This window comes from Gymnoscopelus braueri (assembly GCF_963280865.1).
Source record: "Gymnoscopelus braueri genome assembly, chromosome: 13".
NCBI classification, from domain to species: domain Eukaryota; kingdom Metazoa; phylum Chordata; class Actinopteri; order Myctophiformes; family Myctophidae; genus Gymnoscopelus; species Gymnoscopelus braueri.
Genome location: NC_137615.1, coordinates 15,820,677 through 15,843,485, shown reverse-complemented (window position 1 = coordinate 15,843,485; position 22,809 = coordinate 15,820,677). Strand labels below are relative to the sequence as shown.

Sequence of the window (22,809 nt, the reverse complement as noted above, 5' to 3'; positions counted from 1 at the left end):
CATTGATGCTGTAACCGTACAAGTGGCAGTCTACAGTTGTAAACTGATTACATGCCCATATCATCATCACATATTACCAAAAGGCCACCTTGCATTTGGTAATACATCTCTTGATTTAGTATTTTGTCACCTGTTTAATAACTTGCCCCATTCATGCACTTCTTTATCAGACACATACAAGATAATGCTTGGTGCAGCTGTGAGGATGCTGTGTTATGTTATGTGAACAAAGGATTGTGCTTTAGTCCTCAGTGAAATACTGTAAATAACATTTAAAGCTGCAAACCGTAGCATTTACTACTTGTCCTATTCGGGATTCGAACCCGGGTCTCACATGGGAGGGCCGACATTTCTATTGCTGAACTAAGACGGAACACCCTGCTCGTGGAGTGCGAGATTACGCTTTGAGCTTCAGGCAATAGCCTACCACTTGTCAAACAGTAGTGTTGCTATACCCACGTACCCAGGGTCTACATTTCTCAACAGAAGAGTAAGGAGACCACCTCCCAACACCACATGTTGTTTTAGTTATATTGTATCAACCCTACAAATTGGGGGGGGAAAAACAGCAACATTGTATTCTCTAAAAAGAAGTTCCGGATTGCAGCTTTAAGCCAATTGAAATGAAGACAGTAAGTTCACCTGCTTTGATTGAGTTAAGAGGGTTCCAGCATACAGTCCACATAACTCCCCAGAATACTCTAAAAGGTGCCACACTGCTTTAATGCGATTCATAATATTGTCACTAGTGGTGTTCTCAAAATGTATGCTTTTAGCTGGTCAATACAAATATCTGATAAACAATATGAGACAAATACATACAGTAAACACATATGCAGTTCCATCAATGATTAGGCAGAGTGAGAAGGTCAAAGGCAGCCATGTCACTGCAGTCAAGGCAGGCCCCGGGTGACACATTTGCCTTTCTCCAGGTCAAGAGTTCATTTCTCTCTTTTGGTTCATTTGTTCTCGTCTCATGTTTCCATCGTACTTTGTCTGCTCCCTGCAGCTCTGCTGGTTCAAAGCCCATAGTTCAATAGTTATAATAGCTCTCATCTTTATGAAGGATACTTTTTTAAATGAGGGTTTTATTTTCTTTTACCCAGAATCTCAGATTCTCTCTTGTTTACATACATGATTGAAGCGACTAAATCAACTTTCAAATGATTGTCTTTTTCCGAAAATACGTACTGTAGCACATGGATTAACCGACCATACACACTTATAAATTCCCACTCAAATGCTTGTGCACGCACACACACGCACACGCACACACACACACACACACACACACACACACACACACACACACACACACACACACACACACACACACGTTTACGCACACACACTCTTCACAGAGGAGAAAATGTTATTGAAGATGCCTGCCTAACACAGAGTAAATCCTCTGTCAGATAGCATAAAAAAAAGGAAAAAAAGCTAAGTACAAGCGAACCAACCGTCCTCAGGGTCCTGCTGTGATTGGAGGGAGAGCTATGTGTCAAACAAATGAGGAGAAGCCAGCGGTCGGGGGGGCCTGAGAGGCACAGCCCAGGCTACTGGGGGGGCGGTACAAGGTGCCGTGCTGGCTCGGGGGTTCCGAGGACAGCAGGGACGGGGTGGGAGTCCGGCTTCCTCCTTTGGACCTGAACAGAGTGCTCTGGCCAGGACCCAGTGGGGGCAGTGGGGGGGAGATGGTGCCCTGCTGGGGCAGCAGCGGGGGCAGGGGGGGCAGGGGCGGCGGGTGCGGTCGGGACTCCTGCTCCACCAGGGGCTCGGGCTGGGAGTAGCCGTACGCCGGCGGGCGGGAGACGCCTTTCTGCTGCCTCCGCCAGGAGTTGTAGTAGGTGGGGTCGCTGATGTAGTGGTTGACGAAGGAGTGGGTCTTCTGGCGGCTCTGGTCCATCTCGTATTCGCTGTCGCTGCCCTGCGAGTGGAACCGAGGAATTTATGTCAGACAGTGAAATGCTTTATAAGTAACTTAAGCAAACCTGAAAACATCTACAGTAGATTGTATCCGCACCGATAACGTACCACAATCTACTCAAATCAAACACTGCTTCTAAACAGTGCCTTTGGTCACGCACCAAATGTTACTGCAATACTCTGGTTATTGAAATGGTAATGTAAACATTAAACGCCTTCCTAGCTAAATTGGATTTGTTGTTCCAATATTTCAGTTTATTTGGACATGGAAATACTTTATTTTGGGTTTATTAATGTACGTAGTATAGTATGTCTGAACACATAGCTGTTAGATTAAACAACTTCACCGCAAATAGGAAGCATTTACAAGCCACCACAGAGAGACTATTACCCTAATCACACTACTGCTATGCATGTAAACACTTCAATCGAATAATTGCCATAACCTGATTATTCCCAGTAATCAGGGTATTAGCGTGCATGCAAACACACCTCAACTCTCTAAGGATCCGCGGAAAATATGAACATAATATACATAAGTTCATTATAGCCCTGTACTGTGGAGCACAAATGTTTTAAGAATGCACAAGTGACTCCTAGAAATGGATAGAGAGCATTTGAAGGGTTTCAGTTTGTTTATGCTGTGTGCAAGTGTAATCAATCAATCCTGGAAGCTACAATTGTTACTTTGGGTGACTCTTGTCACTTTAACTGCCAAAAAACTAAATTGAATCCTTTGCCAAAATGACTTCTACATTAAACATCAAGTCTAAATGTTTTCACTACAATAAGTGAGGAAAATCTGACAGTAATATATGTCTATTATGCCTATCAAGTGCCTGGCCGTCCCCTGTTCCTCTGAGGGGCTATAGTTGGACACAGGGTTCGATAAAAATGTGTTATTGTGAGCTTGTAGATCTGCTATTTTTGAAATGGAAGAAAATATAAATAGGAAAAAGCCTGAAAAGGTTTAGAAAATACGTCGTTAATAAACAAACATTTTAATTAAATTGTTAAATAGTGATATTAAGAAAACAAATGTCAAACATTTCTAACAGTCTGAATTTCCCCAAAGGAAATGCATGTATTTAATCAGTCCGACCAGAAGCAGCGATCAAACATATCCCCACCGGCGATAAAAAATGAATGACCAGAGGATATCAAAGCAGAGGCATGGACTGCCCCTCCCCCCCCCACACCTCCATCAGCCCCAAGCAAATGGATCCCTGGTTGGACAGATGTTGCAGCTCCATGACTTCATTTATTTGCTCAAGGGCCAGGTAAACAGTGGAAGGCTACGCGGGGGAGAGGAACAACACCAGCTTGCAGTTCCCGGGAGAGCTGTGTTTATTCAGACCCAGTTGAACAATGTTTTGACTGTGCAGGTACCTGATAAATATGCTATGAGGATCCAGCACCAGGTGCGAAAAGACAGATGTTCTCGCCTACTAAGCGTGGAGGAGGTGGGGGGTCTCATGATCTACCACGATCACCTAGTCTCCTGTTCTCTCCATCGGCAGCCATCACTCCCCACTAAACCCATTTTTACTGTGGACCTCCCCTTTCCTACACTGTAAAATCCTAATTTTTTTAACTGTGGTTTTTACTGTGTACTCACGCGCACACACACACACACACACACACACACACACACACACACACACACACACACACACACACACACACACACACACACACACACACACACACACACACACACACACACACACTGACCCATCCACGTCCTTGTCCGGAGCGGACAAGGATTAACATGACATTTCCTGTTTTAGAAGAATTAATAAGCGGTGACGACAGTACGGGAGACTTGAGACGTGAGAATGTGACTCATATGGCCTTCCCACAAGGGAGGGATCACTCATAAAAACTGAGAGACAGATCATCCGGGTCATCGCTCATGGCGGGCCTATGTCAACAGACAGCGCATCGCAGCATTTTTGAGGCGATGAGTTTGAGGGCATCCCTCAGTTTTTCAGGCTGTCATTAATTCATTCTCGGTCTTTGAAATTAGGCTGCGGTCTCTATTTATTGGTGGAGAGAGTGGGGACGGGAGTGTTCTTTGAAGACGCTGCTCCGAGCAAAGTGGTAATTATGTGAAATAGAAGATACCGAATGTGTCAAGAGGGTGGAGAGAGTGATGGCAAGAAAGCATTTTTGGGGGCGACTCTGACTAAAATAACTTCCATCGCTGTAAGAATGCCAATCTGCCGGAGGAGTTCATGCTTGAATTTAAAATGTTTAAAATGTTCTCCAGGCCTGGAGAGACAAATGACCTATATGAGCGTGCATCTCATACCTGAGAATCTGATATTTCAGAGGGTTTCTCGGTCAGGCTGCTGCTTTCGGCCGGAATCAGGTCATTGTACTTTGTGCTGACATCCTCGTCGGAGTAATGCAGGCTGCCTGGACTGGGCCGGGGTGGAGACCTGAACACACAGAGAGGACAGTATAGACATGAGTTAGTTTATGGGACTGGTGGTCAGAAGTTTCAATTTAAAGGATCCCCAGTTTGGTATGCATTAGACCAGTGGTTCTCAAACCTTTTCATGTCAAGGACCCCCAAAATGATATGTATTTGGCTGCGGACCCCCCCCCCCCATCTCAAAAATATTTTGTGCCATGGATTTTTCAAAAATTGCAGATCTGCAAGCTCATAGCGCGGCACTCGGTGCCGCGCTATGAGCTTGTATATCTGCTATTTTTGAATAGCCAAAGTATAAAATATGGTTAAAGTGGTTAAAATGTTTGTGACGCTATATTAGCTAATTTGGCTGGGGACCCCCTGGTACCCCCCCCAAGGACCCCTGGGGGTCCCCAGACCCCACTTTGAGAACCAATGCATTAGGCCACGGACCCCCATAACTCTGAGTGTACAATTGGAACCAAATGGACATTTTGCTTGTACACTCTCAGAGTTTCATTTGGTTCCTGACTATCAGTAATTTAGCTGGGGACCCCCCGGAACCCCCTGGAACCCCCTGGAACGCATTCAAGGACCCCTGGGGTTTTTGAGAACCACAGAGGTATAGAGAATCTCAGACAGAAAAAGAAAAACACCTCATTTTATCCGTTTCTCCTCACAACACAGTACTTGTCATTCCCCGCCCACAGTTTTTTATCTCCCTTTTGGGCGCTCAACTCAAGCACTCGAATCAGATACGCTCCCCGCTGAGATCAATAAGAAAATGGCTAGTCCTGTGACTGACACCTCAACAGTCTGATGACTAATGCACGAAAAAAAAAAAGATTTTGAAGCCTCTCGCCTCAAAGCTTTACCTCCTGCGGGCAGGTTCCGCTGGATTAAAGACCACGTGCTCGGCGCGCTCTCATTGATTAAGATAATGATCCCGATGATAGCTCTCTTCAGAGGGAGTGTGTGACAACAACAGGATGGATTAGTCATGCATTCTCAGAAGCCACTGAAACATAGAGCGATAGCCCCGTAAATGGTTCTATTCCCTTGGACCGTCTCTCCCTCTGATCTCCATTTTTAACCCATTCAAAACGGGAAAGCATCTGTGTAACCAACTCTATCCATATTTCGTACTTTGGATATTCAAAAATAGCAGATATACAAGCACTCGGTGCCGCGCCATGAGCTTGTAGATCTGCTATTTTTGAAAAATCTTGAAAATGTGTGCATATCGATAAATATATATATATTTTTAAAGAGAATTTTTTTAACTCAAATCTTTGCTTCTGGGGGTCCCTGGAACAAAATATTTTGAGATGGGGGTCGGCGGCCAAATACATCTAATTTTGGGGGTCCTTGACATGAAAAAGTTTGAGAACCACTGACATAGCAACATCGTTTTTTCAGAAAACTGTTAGGATTTAGAAGGCATTTGTAGATGCGTTCCCGGATCAAATGGGTTAAAACCGTCCGCGTGGAATGCAGACAGGGGGTTGGTGGGGGGTGCACCGAATTATACGCTACATAACTCTGTCCGTTGAACGGGGCCGTCATGAGACGCAGAGGAACTCGCAAGCATGAGAGCATCATCATGGAAGAGCTCGCTGTGCCAATTAGAGGCATCATGCAGAATGACTGGGTAAGTAAGAGCAGTCCTTCCAGGTCGAAGGAAAATGAGTCGACCCCTGCTTTGGCCGGCTCCGACCGTTAAGCCCAAGTGAAGCAGAAAGAGACATCTGTGTGTGTGGGTAATAGTTTTTCTCCTCCTGCGGTAATACCCACCGCTGTGTCGCCATGAGGCCGGCCAGAATCCAGCATCGGACCACGCAGACCGGACCGGACCGCAGTGCTCGCTCACATCACTGACTGGCAGTGGTGGAAAGTAACTAAGTGCATTTACTTAAGTACTGTACTTAAGTAAAATGTTGAGGTATTTGTACTTTACTTGAGTATTTCCAATTTCCAATACTTTTACTTCTATTCCACTACATCTCAGAGGCAAATATTGTACTTTTACTCCACTACAATTATTTGAAAACTTTAGTTACTAGTTACTTTTCAGATATAAATTATGATATTGTAAATCATACATTAACCACTTTAGCCCTATTTTATACCTAGGCTATTTGAAAATAGCCGATCTACAAGCTCACAACGCGTCGCGATGCGACGCGTTGTGAGCTTGTAGATCTGCTATTTTCAAACATTTAGTACATTTAATTTTAGTACTTTAAGTACATTTTGATACCAATACTTTTGTACTTTTACTCAAGTAAATTTTGAATTCTGGACTTTTACTTGTAACAGAGTATTTCTATATTACAGTATTGGTACTTTTACTTAAGTAAAGAATTTGAGTACTTTTTCCACCACTGCTGACTGGACTACTTTTACTTTGCTCATCAGCACATATACCTCACGCTACTGTCTCTCTCTACCAAGGGAAGTGATATGCTTCAGGAGGATTAATATTTAAGAACAAAAAATTGACTTGAAGCAAAATTGATCCGAAAGGGTGACTGAGAACTATGACGGGTGTAAAAAATGCTCCCGTGACAACTATAAAATTAAGCTACTGTATGCGGAAGACGGTCTTTGAAAATCAAACTAAATATGCCTGGAGGGGCTTTGCATAAGGCGTAAAGCAGGAGCTGTAAATCACTGCAGGAAAAGTCAAGGATGGAAGACACAAAATGACAGTGACCATGGAAGGGTTAACATGACAAACGGATGTCTTCCCCGCGAGCCATGATAAAATATCCATTTGGAATTCAGAGACGGTTCAGGCAGAGAAAAAGATGGATGGGGCCAGAGGGACGGGAATGTGTGTGTGTGTGTGTGTGTGTGTGTGTGTGTGTGTGTGTGTGTGTGTGTGTGTTGGTGGGGAGGGTTATATTAACCCCTACCCTTCACACATACCCCCCCCCCACTGCTGCTTTGAATTATTTAGAAAGTACTGTACGCCCCCCCCCACTCCATCTTATCCTCCCCCTCATCCCTCGTTCCTTCTCCCCCCCACCCGGGAGGCCCTACCACTCTGCTTCTCCAGGCCACAGATCATTAGCAGAGAATACCAGATTGGAGCCCTTCAAAGGAGCGGGTGCACAGCTCAAGGCCTTTTGATCCCATCCGCAGTCTTTGCTTGGGTTGATGGGAAAAAAGCAAAGCATAGCACAACATATACACACACACACACACGCACACGCACACACACACACACACACACACACACACACACACACACACACACACACACACACACACACTCCCCGTGGCCCAACAGAAACCCCATCCAAAGCTTTCCACCATAATGACCACTCTGATCGGTGCACTGCAACACCAGCTTCTCTCTTCCTTCTCGCTGAAGAGCAGATCATGAATTGCCCAGCGTCTGTCCACTATGCCTCAACATGAGGCCCATCCACCCACCCACCCTAACATGTGACCTGTCCCATCACAGACCAGCTTCTTACAGCAGAGGCCTTGTGGAAGTCCTGTTATCTAATGTTTAGCTAAACATTACCACAGGAGGCAGGCTGCCAAAGTCCTGATGGATTGAAGGACGCGTTCTCTCTCACACGGCATTGCACTTTGCTGTCGAGAGGTCGCTCTCACGGAGCTACAATCCTGAGTGTTGATTCAAATCTGAGGGTGTAAAAAAATGGACCCACGAGGGTCCAGTTTTACACTCCCAGATTCAAAACGAACACTCAGGATTTCAAAGCGTGCCGAGACGTGCTCCGAGATGTGCTCTGGGCCGAGGCCAGATTAAGATGGCCGGCGCTGACCAATAAGCACCCTTTGTCTGAAGCTGTGATGGGATGACAAAGAGTGCATGCAAAAGCTCATGAATGCTAACGGAGCACCATTGTGTTGCTCTCTTATATAAGTCACTGCTTCACACATTCATGCACACACACACACACACACGCACACACGCACTCGTACACACACTCACACTCACACTCACACTCACACTCGTACACACACTCACACTCACACTCACACTCTCACACTCACACTCACACACACACACACACACACACACACACACACACACACACACACACACACACACACACACACACACGTACTGAATACCAATGAGGAGAACGGATGGAGGCTGAAATTAGCAGCTGGCCTCCTGCAGACTTGGTTTGTTCTCCCAAGACTGACAAACTACTCAGAACAGAGAGATGGAAGCGAACCACACTCCATTAAGTATTCCTGCCAGTGCGTCGATACATAAGACATTAGACACAATGGGGGAAGGGAGAACTTGTTAGCGCGGTGATTGATTTATGACACAGCATGGTGATTGAAAGCACCATTCTGGTGAGCATAAACTGACCGTGTGTATATGCCGTTCTTGCGACAGAAAGAGTTTTTGACTGACAGGCGCCTGTTGTTGAGCTCCAGCGCCGGGAAGCGTCCCTCGTCCAGACGCACCATCTCTCCGTGCGTCAGAGGCAGCGCTGTGCAGTTGGAGTGGTTGCCTGTGTAGGAATGCGGGGACACTGTGTGAAGGTTAGTTTTTAGCAGCGTTCAATTCAAAGAGAAAACCAAACCAAAACAGAGAGGGGAAGGGCGGGGGGGGGGGGTCATTTTCTTAACCACTTAAGCCCTTTATACTTCAGGGTGAATTAACATAGATCTTTGATTACATTGTTAAATTGTACTATCAACAAACAAATCAACATTTCCCAAAAGGAAATAATTCAGACTGAACAAAAGCAGGGATGAAACATATCCCCACCGCTGATACACATGAATGACCAGAGGAGGGATATCAAAAGCAGAGGCACGGATTTCCCCTCAAACCCCCCCCCAGCGAATCGAAACCTGGTCTTCACATGTTAGTCTTCAGTTCAACTTCATGTATGGCGTTAGGATCCAAGCCATGTAGGGCTGTGGAATGTTAGATTAATATAGTGTGACCTTCACTCAAATCTCTAAGGATTACACAGCAACTTCCCTCTAAAAGGCGAGATGAGACAGGCGAGGCTAAAGTTCAGTAAAGTTGGCAATACAAAGCAAAACCCTCAGTGTTAAATCAACTATTACAATGTTTACAGTTTCAGGGTTGAATTAGCACTCAGGATCTTTCTGCATCGATATTGCAACTATTTATTTATTCGAGCAAAACAATTATGTATGTAGAGATGTTTTGGTACAGAGGCCTTGCCCAGTGAGCATGTTACATAATACATACAGTATGTGCAAACTAGTGTTGATGTTGGTCACATGCCTGATGCCAGAACTGATCTGAATGCCATGTTGAAACAACAGCATTTTCCACCAGCCTTGGCTCAGGCTGTGTGGCCATCAAAATAATCTAAATCTGAATCTAACTCTGAATAGAGCAAGACTGTCTTCCATTTTTGTGAATGGAAGATGCTCCTCCAGACACCCAACACTCAGTCAGTCAGATGTAGAGGGGGGATTGTGAGGTGTGAGATTTGGCCGAGAGTAAGCTAGAGGCTCCGGCGACCTCTCGTCTTCCTGACTGGTTACTGTGATCTCACCCATGCTGGTCCTGGGGCCCAGTGGCCAGCGCTGGCCCCCCGGTTAAACAAACAGCCGACAGTGGGACAGAACAGCGGTGCGGCGGGGAGAGTGTTAAGGGGTGGGATTGAGAAGGCACAAGAAGCTGTCTTTGTGTTCCCCACACAAACACGGGCCTTGTCTGGGCCGGTCCAGCCAAAACAGTGTTTACTGACCCCGGGATCCTGGCACCGCACTAAATGCTGACCAGGCTAAAAAAAATCCACGGGCTTGACCTGACCTCTCTCCTATCCACTTATTCCCTTACCCCCTTTTTCTCACCACTCTATCATTCTCCACTGGGTGGTCGAGTGAACGGCCCTCCTGCCAGCTCCTCCTGGCTGCTGGGTGACCAGATCATTGCTGGTCCATTAAACCCTTGTTTTGACTGTGTGTCAATCAAATCAGCATGTGTGGTATTAAGAGATACCAATACATGACATAACGCTGAGTAGCTGTTGCAACTCATTCAGCTCCATTCCCAATCCTCATGTGATCACGCTGGCTTGTAGACAAGTGCACGTTAAGGTGGAGTTGGCATTAGCCGACTCTCTGAGTCTGAACAGCACAGTGCCAGTCGAGTCTGTGATGTCGCCCCTATACCTGGAATTGATCAGCATTGATGTAAAGCCTAATATATGCGTTGGGATTGAGGGGACATGAGAGAAACCGTAACCTCTTACTTACTGTATATGTTCATATCTTGAGGCAATGTACTGGGTACTAAGCTTTAAATTCCCAGGAATCTTTTATGCTTTCTATTCCGAAGGCCTGGAGATTGTTGTTAAAGTACTGTATTCTTTGTCTAACTGGAGCCATTTGTTTTTAGTTTTGTCTTGGTAAAGTCCCCCTTGAAAAAAAATATTGTTTAACTAAATGGGTTTCCTCTGCTGGTTAAATAAAGGCTAAATCAAAATGAAAAACAAGCAGGAAGCCTGTAAATCTTGTAAAGCCTGCATAAATTACTTCAGCATTGCAACCCCCGCTGAACCACTTATTCCAGGCATTGATCCTCGTTGTAGTTAAACCCGACTATTCTTTGGGCTGTTTCAGTTCAGCTTGAGCATCGTTTTTCACCTGTCAGCCAAATCGAGTGAGGAAACCCAGGCAGTTTGGATAATTGCGCAAGCCTCCGCACTCTTAACTTTAAAAGATAGTTTTCAGATGTGTAATCATTAAAAAGCAATCCCCGGCGAAGCCGTCCCAGGAAAAAAGAGACGCTCCGATCGATCGCTTGTCAAGTTGCTGAGGCAGAGAGAGCAATATTCACATCAGAGCTCAGCTGAGGTGCCTGTTGCCTACCTGAGTCTGCCTTCTTGGTGTAATTCTTGCTCTGGCCTCGGATGATGAGGATGAAAACGAGTAGGAGGATGAAGATGAGGCCCACCAGAGCGATCACCACCAGGAACCACCACTCCTCGTAGAATGGAGATACTTTCTGGGCTAAATACATTAGTGATAAGAAACAATGTTAAAACCAACAGGTAAACTAAAGCAACATATGTTTCATTTGTCTCTCTCTGTCTCTCTCTCTCTCTCATGAACATTATCCATACATCTCTATAATTATCTCTTTTATTTATTGTTGCTAATGGTTACTGTGATTATTATTTTACTTTCTGTATTCTATGTATTATTATTAGGGATTATTTTCTTTGTGTACAATACATTGATACAGCCTAATACAGTGCCAGTTCAGGGCGTGGCTGGCATTTGGAACACGTGTCTGTTCCGAGCTGGCTGGTTCTGGAGAACCGCTCACCCGATCGACTCGACACTGCCCTTCCTTGGGTGTGAAGTCGATCGAGTGAATGGTTCTCAAGATAAGCGAAAGAAAGTCATACAGACATACATACAGAGATTCCTGGAATATATAGATATGGTTATGTGTGTGTCTGTTTTTGGCTGTGGTGTAATGTTTAATGTGAATAATGAATAATAGAAAAACAATAGAAAAAACATAAAATCCTCACGGTCGTAACATTTTGAGCTGGGAGGCTCTTCCTCAGACCTTACTCTCAGGTCCGAGTAAGAGCCTCCCAGCTCGAAACGTTACCACAATGGGAGCATAACACTGGTGTGTGATTTTTTTAACCAGCAGACCAGCACCCAGCCCAACAGGGTATGCATGGAATCTTTTTGACTCCTTTTTCATGAATAATGAATAATCCCATGGCAATGAAAATAAAATCAATTAATCATTAATTCATTAATCATTAATTCATTCATCATTAATTCATTCATCCATTCACTCACTCACACATTCATTAATTCACCGATCAGAAAGAGCGATTAACCTGATATTGAAGGGGATGGGGCACTGGGAGAACCGTAGCCATAGTCATTGACCCCAATGACCCGGAAGTCATAGGTGACCCCTTCTCTTAGTATGTCCAGGTTAAGCGTGTATGATGTCACTTCCTTGGGTATGTCTTTGATGAGGATGTCCCAGAGTCCTTCATCTAAAGGCAAGATGAGGAAATCATATGTTGACATTCATAACGGTATCTCTGGTAGTCACCACACTATAGTATGCCTGAACGACAGGGGGCTTTGTGGAGGTGTGGGGCTCACCGGAAGGCCTGGCCTCAATGACATATCGCGTGATGGGGGCGCGGCCTGGATCTCCACTGGTCCAATGCAAGGTGAGGGCGGTGCCGTAGCGAGAGAAAAAGGGCTCTCCAGGGGGGCCTGGGGCTCCTTCGGAATACAAATGAGAGCAAAGCAACACAACAGCTTAGAAATGAATGACAGACTGGACTTCACAAGGGCTTACAGACACAATCAGGAAGCACTCATTTACCGTTTTCTCAATCGCTCTGATGCACCCATCAAATTTAAAACGTGATTCTCAAATTATATTTTATAAATTAATTCTCGAAATGTTGTCTCTAAAAACAGAGCCTCAAAACCCCACAGCATTACTGTAATGCAAATGAGCACGACACTATTTCACACATTGTACTTTACTCAGACGGCAATGTACATTTAACGCTCGCACACAAAGTTGTTCATTGGGTAAAACATTTCATGATATTGTTTGACAGACAGACAGACAGACAGACAGACAGACAGACAGACAGACAGACAGACAGACAGACAGACAGATAGATTGATTGATGTAATCAATCAATCAATCATAATCCCATCCCACAGGTGCAAAGTGTACACTCACATAACTCCATATGCATGGTGGTATGACAGGGGTGAGAGGGGCAAACAGCTTGAGGACGGACAGGTAGGGGAGGAAGGGGGGGGGGGGGATGGGGAGGACAGAGAGGTACAGGAGGACGGGGAAGAGGGAGGTGAAGATGTGTGGATATTTCAAACGAGATACGGGCCATGTAGTGAACAATGGCCTAAGTATGGCTGAATGACCGCGATCATATAGCTTTGCAGGACGCTGATCCGGTCCGGGTCTAGAGTGTACACGGAAACAGAGTGTGCAACTGTGCATGTACTATCTGTGTATGTGCACATGACCAGATACAGTATGTGGGCTATAGTCTAGACCAGACTGGTTAATTTAGGCGTACTGTTTACAGTAGGTACTGTGGAAATTAGCCTATTGACTTGAGGTTAGGCTGAAGCAGATCTTAGAGTGCTGCCTCGGGCCAAACCGCTCTACTGGGGCTTCAATCATCCAGATGTTCAGGAATGTAAGTAGGCTACTACAGTATACAACAGGTCACATACACACTACTGCACATTACTGCACTGTATCTGTAACTTGGCCATTGTGCGGGGTAATAATACACATACAGACTTTAATGTATAATTCATGGACTGTCCCATCAGTTTTACTGTAAAATGTTACCACCTCCCCACTCTGGTGGCAGAGGCCGAGTTTTCACATCAAAGCAGGACGAGACAGTCAACATGATGAGAGCAAACAATGCCATTAGACATCAAGTGATTCAGTGTTTCGAAACATCACCCTGAACAAAATTAGATGTCATGGTAGGCCAGGAACATCACTGGGACATCACACCACAGTGGATGTGCCAGCCCAGCGTGGGGGTTAACAATGTGTGCAGCAATATCAGAGACTGGTTTAATCCAGCATGTTCTCCAGCCATTGAACACTACAATACAGCCAGTCTTATTGATTTCTTGAGGGGCTTTATAATGCTCTCATCCCTGAGAACGAGAGAGGAGTGGTGAGGCCTGATAATTTGGGACAATGTCAGTTTTCACTGCTCCATTCTTGTCAGAATGGTTTGCTGCCTGCAGCAAGGGAGGACACACACACACAGAGAACAAGAGAGGAGTTCAGACTAGAGTTCTAGAATTTTAAATGCTTCTACTTGAGACATTACAGGGCTGTGCAGAGAGTGCAAACCTTTCAGTCCATGTTGGTCTTTCTTTCCTCAGTGCAAGCTGTGCTTTTCCCTGACTACCCCATCAGAGAAGACAAAGAAGTCTATTTTTTTAAGGTGCAGCTCTACCCTTGCGAACCAATGGTTTTCTGGCAGCCATCCGATGGTGATGGAGTCATTCCTTAATCCAATTGAGGAAAGTTTTCCAGCGTGAAGTTGGAAGGTCTATGATCACCAAACGTACAACCAGTTAGTTGTCTTTGCTATAGGTACAATGAATGCTGCTTGTGAGGGCATCACATCTATAAACTACGGAGGGTGAAGGCGCCATGCCAAAATGTTTTTTCCCTATATGCCTTGAAAGGCGAGACAAGCCTGGACAAAGGTGGACAATACAGCCTAGCAGGGAGGAAAGACTGGTTGCTAAATAATATATGCGCACTCTAGATGAACATGAATAAACACATTTCTTTCTTATTTGTGTGTCCAGGAAATTGTGTGTCCAGGAAATACAGTAAAAAATGTTTACTGTACACTAATGTGTGTACTAAAATGTTATGTACAGTTTATCAAAATGACTGACCTGTGTTTTGATGCATGCGGTTAACATTTTGAGTGTTATATTTTGCACAGGTGGTATAGTGTTTACTCTTTGGGGATTACACTTTTGAGAATTAGGTTAGAGTTTCAGGAAATGCATGAGCGATTGAGAAAAAAACAAACATAATCTGATGATTGACAGTCCCACCTTCTCCTGGCCCTGTAGTGATGTTGGCCTCCACCTCAGGGCCATACGTGAGGGTTTTGGCTCGCACGCGGAAGTTGTAGGTCACCCCGTCCGCCAAGTCCTTGATCTTCATCCACAGGGGGGCGCTGCCCTTCACATCTACTGTCACAATCTTACTGACACCTGGAGTGCGAGGAGAGGAGTCTGTACAGGAAACACTAAGACTCTAGATGCTGCAAGCGACAGGTTGGCACATTGACATTGAAGCTCTCACTCTCACAACACAGTGGCATTTTCCGTGTGTGTGTTCTTGTTTTAACCCATTAAGACCGGGAACGCATCTGTGTCATTTTCAGATTTCTTTGGCTATTCAAAAAACAGCCAGATATACAAGCTCATAGCGTGGCACAGAGTGCAGCACTACGAGCTTGTAGATCTGCAAAAACAAATATGAAAATTGGTACAAATCTTTGAATATATATATATTTTTTAAGCGAACATTTTTAACTCAAATATGCGTCAGGGGGGGGGGGGGGGGGGGGGTCCCTGGAACAAAATATATTGAGATGGGGGTCCGCGGCCACATACTTATCTAAAAATCCTAATCATAATCCTAACAGTATGTTGCTATATCAGTGGTGCTCCAACATTTCCATGTCAAGGACCCCCAAAATTATATGTATTTGGCCGCGGACCCCCATCTCAAAATATGTTGTTCCAGGGACCCCCCAGAAGCACAGATCGGAGTTCAAAATGTTCGCTTTAAAACACAAATCTTCACGATTTTTCCAAAGAATAACAGATCTACAAGCTCATGAGCTTATAGATCTGCTGTTTTTGGAATAGCCCAAAGAAATCTATAAAATGACAGATGCTTTCCCGGTCTTAATGGGTTAATGCATGCGAGCTCACGCGTATAAAAACAAAAACACATAAACAGAAAATGTACACAGACGCACAGAAACACATATAGAGATTCACATCCACACAGAAAGCAGCAGAAACAGACAGATGGCCATATAGAATACTAATATAGTCAGATACAGTCTCTCTCACATCATGCCACATATGGCAGCATAGCCAGTGATCAGATCTTCCAATCTCTCCATTGACTTAACCGTGGAATTTGAGCGAGTGTATCCCTCAACATATTGGCATACACAGACTATTATTCCAAAAGCGCGCCAGATAGACAGACAGGCAGAGAGATCAGAGGCTCTGCTTGGCTTTGCTCTGAGCCCATTAGAGGGGAGTCCAGGGACCACAGCAGCTTGTGCTTAGTATTCGATCTCTGCTCCCAATTACTTAAGAATCTGGTTTGGGCAGCCAAACTTCAGCCAGCTATTAGCCATGCCCCCGCTCGGTGAGAAAGGAAGTTCTGGACGGCTACACAGAGTCACCCCCAGAGCACTCGAGCAACCATGCGGCATAGTACGTTCCTATAGGGCACGTTACCCATCTGTAACAGATCAGGGCATGAGCTTTAAACTGTGTAATAAAAAAGAGAGAGAGAGCCCAACAGGGTGAACAGCAGCTGGGGAATGTCAAGGTAACAGCGTAGTTATTAGGCTACAGGCGGAGTTTCTCACCGTCCACTGGAGTGCAGGGCTCATAAACCAGGCGGTATCCCTCGATGATGCCATTGGCGTGCTTGGGCTCTCCCCAGGACACGTTGACGGACGTGGTGGTCAGGTCACTGAAGTGGATGAAGCTGGGAGCACTGGGGGCTTTGGGGAAGGAAGAGGGGAGGATTATGGATCAATCGTTTATTGTCATTGACTGCAGATGAAAGGGAATTACTGGCATTACTTGTAGCCTATGGCAGAGGAGGCTATGAGCGCAGTCAATCAATAATCACAATATGCTAACTGCAATATCCCAGATTATATGAAAGCATGGAATAATCATGGAATAATATGTTCCTTTATTTGTAATTGTTGCACATAAAAAAAGCTCAAACTGTTTTCTGTAGTCTTATCACTGCTGCCCCTACTCTACTGGCTCACCTGCCAGAGAAGACCCCACTGGGAACATGTAGCGCCTCCACCTTACTCCTCACCATTCATCACCACCCCCCTCCTGCCTCCCAGTTTCCCTTCAGTAAACACAACCAATTGTGCTCGTATGGATGCTCGGCCAAGCCAAATGCACCGCGGTGCATTTCAAACCCCTTCTCTCTTTACCCGTGCACCACAGAGCGCCCTTAGCAAATACACTCTTTTATGTAGCGTCATTTAGGTAAGATCAAGAAAAAATAACTGATATGGGGTTGGCCAGTGGTGTAAAGAACAAATCAATACAGCAGTGAAGAGAAAACATTTCCTGTGTGTGTTGGTCTGTATCAGCAACAATGGAAAAAAGAACAGATAAATGGCAGGAAAAAAGCAAACTCACTGTACACACAGAGCAGCAAAAAAAAGGCATCTTATGACCTTGAGCAAGAAGCTGTGAGAATTCTGCCTGCTGACCCAAACCAGGCCCAGCTTAGTGTCACAACTTAGCCACAATTCTGCATAAAATTCCCCAAAGCTTGTGTTGGCTCATTTCCCAGCACCCGATGGTGCAGAGAGCCAAAATTCCTGGCTGTGTTTTTTAAGTTCTCAGCACTTTGTACCCCTCGCCAATGTCACAGCCCTTAAAAACGGAGGGGGGCGGGGCAAGTGAATTTGATTCTGTAAACCGTTTTGTGTGCTGAAACCGCAGAGGGACTGGTGCTGGTCTACGAACACAGTCTCCTTTGTGCAGCTGTGACCAAAAAACCTAATCCACATGTGTCCGCTCACTCCACAGTGCCTTCCCTTCTCCGCTGTCATCAGCCTTCCTTCCCCATGGCCTACCCCGGGGGGAGGGGACCCTCGTCTACCCTTATGGAAATCATTACAGTCCAAAGCATGGTCCATCCATACCGTATATATGCAGTATTTTCGAGAAGATGGCGTCGATAGCCATGTCTGTTCAGCTATAGCTGTTCTCTTTTGCACGCTGTGGTGCAGTGATTATAAAAATCATTATTATTATTTTGCAGAAAAAGTGGAAAGTTAAGTTGAGAATTCAATACCTGAATGCAATGCACGATGGGTAAAAATAGTTTTAACCTTAACTTTGTTGACTGGAGTCTCCCAGGGGTCTATACTTGGTCCCCTCCTATTTCTCTTTATAACAAATCTCTTCCCTGAAAATAGTTGACACAATGTCGTATTGCAATGCGATGTGAGCTTGTAGATCTGCTATTTCATCCCAGTGTTTGCCTATCATGACATGCTCAGAATATGGACACTAGGGTTCAAATGGTTAACACTATTGACCAAATGAATTTCCTCTTGGGGACGGACGTGCAAAGAGAGAGAGGGAGAGAGAGAGAGAGAGAGAGAGGCAGAGAGAGAGAGAGAGAGAGAGAGAGAGAGAGAGAGGCTGCGAGAGAGAGAGAGAGAGAGGCTGCGAGAGAGAGAGAGAGAGAGAGAGAGAGAGAGAGAGAGGGAGAGAGAGAGAGAGTGAGAGAAGAGAGAGAGAGAGAGAGAGAGAGAGAGAGAGAGAGAGAGAGAGAGAGAGAGAGAGAGAGAGAGAGAGAGAGAAAAGCGAGGAGGCAGCAGCATGCAGCTGGGGTCATGTGGAAACTGAAAATGTCTTCATTATACGGTAACAACCACCCTCACACTTTTACTGCTCTACAGTAAATGGCTAACAACACCATCTGGCCACCTCAGCCTCCCATTGCACCACGCCTCACCTGCTTGCTGAGTGCGCCCTCTGGTGGGCAGGGAGCGAGGCCCGTCCCCGGCAGCGTTGAAGGCGGCCAGACTGACCATGTAGGTGGTGTAGCCCGTCAGGTTCTTCAGCTTGACGCCCAGCTCGGGCAGGAACAGCGTGCGCAGCCGCTCAGTCTCGTTCTGTAGCTGGAATTCCCAGAAATAGATCTGCAGAATGGAATGAAACAGAGCATGATACAGAATTTACTTCATTTATTTATTTTTAAGTGAGAAAAGGGAAGGGTGATGCACAGTAAAATCCGGTGTACACAAGTCTGACCATTTATGGGTAGATTTTAAACTCGAGTTAATAATCAGAGCTAATAATCCAGGACTTATTTTATTGAATAAAACATTATTCATTTATTATTCATAACTCATTTGTATGGTACAGTATGTTAACACAATATAACTAGAAAATCTGCAGTGGTTGGAAGTGGTCTCCCTACTCTTCCATTGAAAGAATTAGACCCTGTTAGGACAATGTCAATAAAGTTATTTGAAGCAGACGGCACACCGGACTGTACACAATCAAAATTGCTGCAATTGCCTCTCTCTGTCAGGCGAGGGACGAACGGACATAAAACTTATGAAATGTAGCTTTAAATTGACACTTCTACATTTCACTGTGTGTCAGTGCGGCTATTTTGCAGGAACATAAAATAAACATAAAGGAAAAATATGGCACCTTATAACCCTGGATGTCTCCATTCTGAGCGTCCAGCGGAGGGGCTTCCCATGCCATCTCCAGCTGTGAGGCTGTGGAGGACTGGACCACTACGTTTTGCGGTGGGGCGGTGGGTACTAAGAGGATGACAGGGGTAGAGAGAGGGTAAATAACTGTGTTACTAGCGAACCAACGCTCATAGTGAGACACGAAACAAATACTGAAAAGAGAACATCACACTTTTTTTATCACTTTTATATACTACAGTATATATACTGTACATCTTGGCGTACACTGTAAAATGCTGTGTTCATTTAAAGGAGTGGTTCACCCCAAAAAATACTTAATATTTCTATCAATTACACACCCCATGAAGCCTTGAATTCATGGAGATTTTTTAGTTTATGTCGCTTTCCTGAGCCAATAATTTGATGACCGGCGGTCGGCGGAAAGATGCTAATGTCTCCGGTAGGAGACTCTGCAAGTCTCCTACCGGTCATCAAATTATTGGCTTAGGAATATGCCAAAATAAAAATAAATAAATAAAAACAAACTCACCTGCTTCTCCGACAAACACCTCCTGAGGAGCGCTGCTGGGCCCCTCGCCGACGGCGTTGTACACGCTGAGACGAATCTCGTAGCGCTTGTGCTTGCTCAGATCTGTGGGGAGAAAGAGAGCGCCCGAAAGTGCCCGTTAGTCAGGATAGTTTAGGAGAACACAAACCACAAGCAGCGGCGAGGCTGCATGAGAGCACGCGCCGCCACAGCGTTGCCCCGGCGGCAAACGCAAGACGGCATCGTGAGCTGAACGAACAAACGGAGGCAGCAAACAGAAGGGTGGCATTACGAGGCGCGCCAGATTAAAGAACGTGGGCGGGAGGACACAGAGACGATTTGTCAGTGATTAAAAAGAGACCAAAAACAACCACAGTGGAATAATGACAGGGGGGGGAGGTGGCTGGGGAATAGCCCAGTGATGATTAAAGACAAAAAAAAAACACATCACACAAGAGAGTCGGCACACAGGCCCTCGGCGGCTGCAGCTCAGAGATGATGATATGATACACACACGCAGGCACACACACGTACACGCACACACACACACACACGCACATGCACGCACGCATGCACGCACCTAATACGAATGAATATTCAAGCAGCAAATTTATATGGAAGTGTAGAATGAAACAGATGGAGAGCGATGCATGAAAGGCAAACACTGGAGAAGACGAGAGACTTACTGTCGAGTTCATATTGGGTGAGAGAGGATTCGCTCAGATTCCTCACACTGTAAGGAGCTGGGTGGTGGATGGAGCACAGGGTGGGGTTTGGGGGTGGGTAGAGAAATCAGAGCGGTTTGCAGGACGGGAGGCGGAGAGGGAAGTACAGGGAAAAAAAAGCAGATAAATGACAGAGAAGATTAGCTTTGTCATCGAAGGTTATTTGCATAATAGTCACTGCGGGGCTTAGGCATGCTACTGATAGCATCAAAGCCAAAACTGAGGGATGAAAAAAAAAGATATAAATATATATTCAGCACTTTAAATGCCACCACTTTTAAGATTTCTCAAATCTGGGGGATCTGTATTATGGAGGACTGTTGTTGGGTAAACAACTAGGGTTGTGAGGGTTGGTTGGGGACTGGGGGGGGGTGAAGGAGGGTGGTCTTACCGGTGAGCTCGGCCCAATTGGCCGCTGGACTGTTGACGGTGCGGACGGAGAAGCTGCGCAGCCGGTCGTAGTGTAACTCCCGGTACCGGACCCTGAAGCCTAGGAGAACACCGTTGATCTGGTCCTCGGCGGGGGGCTAGAACCAGAACCAGAACCAGAAACACACTCATCCATCATGACTACTTGGTGATGGCATCCTACACTTCCATCTCTTGGCCCACTTCTCGTATTGGCACTGCCCCACGTATTTGCGGGGGTGGGGTATCATGACGTAAGAGCAAAATGGCCGCTGTGTGATTCTACGCAGTAAAATCCTGTGTAAAATGTAAACCTAAATGTAACTCTGAGAGTGTGCATCAAATGTACACTCTCAGAGTTAAATCACAGCTGAAATGCATAAGATTTATGTTCTTCCTGGGATTCGAACCGAGGTTTTCTGCGTAGGAGATGACATTTCTGCCAGTGAGCTAAGATGGAACACCTGCTTGGGCAGGGGAGATGCACTTTGAGCCTCAGGCAGAACCACTTGACGAACCACTAGTGTTCCTAACCGAACACAGGCGCTACATTTCTCAATAGAAGAGCAGGGATACCACTTCAAACCACTGCAGACAGTGTTATATTGTATTAGCATACTCTACCTAATACAAATGGATCAAATTAACATTTTATTTCCCCCCAAAAAATTCTGGATTGCAGCTTCACTGAAGATTTTACTTGTGTGAGAGGTCATTGCAGCACAGCTAAAACACCAGGGCTTTCACATGCTCACCCAGTCTGACCTTGTGCTACGTACGACTGGTTAATTTTAATGTGGGTACCGGCTCATTTTAATGTAGCAGCTCTAGGAGTATATCAATGGTTATTGCTTATTCAGTGGTTGCACTTGTTGTAAGTCACTCCACATAAGAGCATCATCTAGACTCTAAAATGGAACTGCGATGCACACTGTTTCCTAACTATCCATTAGCCACCCCTTCAGGCCAACCATATATCCCCCCCTCCAGCCGCCTCAGAAATGTATAAATCCAGCCTGCAGGTAATAAAAAATGATGCCGCCTTACCTGCCAACGCACCAGTACGGACGTGGTGGTGTGCGGTGTGACAGACAGGATTATAGGGGCTTTGTCTGGGGCTGGGAAGATAACGAAAGACAAACATAAGGGATCGCGCTGTTAATAATCCAACAAAAGCTAAGGACGGCGATACATAATTCAAACAGACTGCCACAGCCTAGCTCGAAGGTAAACACACGTACTGGTGCTATTGATTTCAGTCATGCACCGTGGGAACACGACGTCTAGGCTTGAGTGAGTACGCAGTCACGACAGTACAGGCACCAAATACTTTAATCTCAAACCATCAGCTCCTAATGAATGTGATAGCTTACACAACTCTGGGTAATCTACTAGTGTCTGCTGTGAGTCTTAGTAAACACGGATTTCTTGGGTGTTTCAAGAATCCTTGGCAAAACAACAGGTTTGTAATATTGCTGTATCAAGGACCCCGTTGAAAACGAGACGAAGCATCTCAAGGGGCTTATCCTCTAATTACATTTTGAAATGAAATAAAACTATAGAAGTCACATTCTTACCATCCTGCAGTGTGGTGATGGCCTCACTGTCCTCGCTGTACTCGCTGTCCCCTATGTCGTTGGTGGCTTTAACCCGGAACTGGTACGAAGTGAAGGGCTTTAGCCTGCCACAAGAAAGAGAAGCAATGTGGGTTATTTCTCCTCAGAAGGTCTTATTATTAGAAATGTGTATAATTTTCATACA

At 45.4% G+C, this 22,809-nt stretch overlaps 1 protein-coding gene across 1 annotated transcript in view; it reads right to left on the bottom strand.

Annotated features, from left to right (window-relative positions):
* Positions 1 to 704: 704 nt before the first annotated feature.
* Positions 705 to 22,809, bottom strand: part of LOC308099078 (protein sidekick-2-like) — a 123,415-nt gene continuing 101,310 nt past the window's right edge. Inside the window, exons 31-45 of the mRNA XM_080447651.1 lie at positions 22,626 to 22,729; positions 22,096 to 22,166; positions 21,032 to 21,167; positions 20,602 to 20,658; positions 19,919 to 20,020; positions 19,382 to 19,497; positions 18,675 to 18,861; positions 16,537 to 16,674; positions 14,969 to 15,130; positions 12,476 to 12,601; positions 12,199 to 12,363; positions 11,204 to 11,344; positions 8,709 to 8,853; positions 4,241 to 4,370; positions 705 to 1,927 (exon numbers count right to left, since the gene is read on the bottom strand). Of these exons, the coding sequence (XP_080303777.1) occupies positions 1,502 to 1,927; positions 4,241 to 4,370; positions 8,709 to 8,853; positions 11,204 to 11,344; positions 12,199 to 12,363; positions 12,476 to 12,601; positions 14,969 to 15,130; positions 16,537 to 16,674; positions 18,675 to 18,861; positions 19,382 to 19,497; positions 19,919 to 20,020; positions 20,602 to 20,658; positions 21,032 to 21,167; positions 22,096 to 22,166; positions 22,626 to 22,729 (2,206 nt within the window). The 3' untranslated portion in view covers positions 705 to 1,501. The remainder of the gene's footprint in view (positions 1,928 to 4,240; positions 4,371 to 8,708; positions 8,854 to 11,203; positions 11,345 to 12,198; positions 12,364 to 12,475; positions 12,602 to 14,968; positions 15,131 to 16,536; positions 16,675 to 18,674; positions 18,862 to 19,381; positions 19,498 to 19,918; positions 20,021 to 20,601; positions 20,659 to 21,031; positions 21,168 to 22,095; positions 22,167 to 22,625; positions 22,730 to 22,809) is intronic.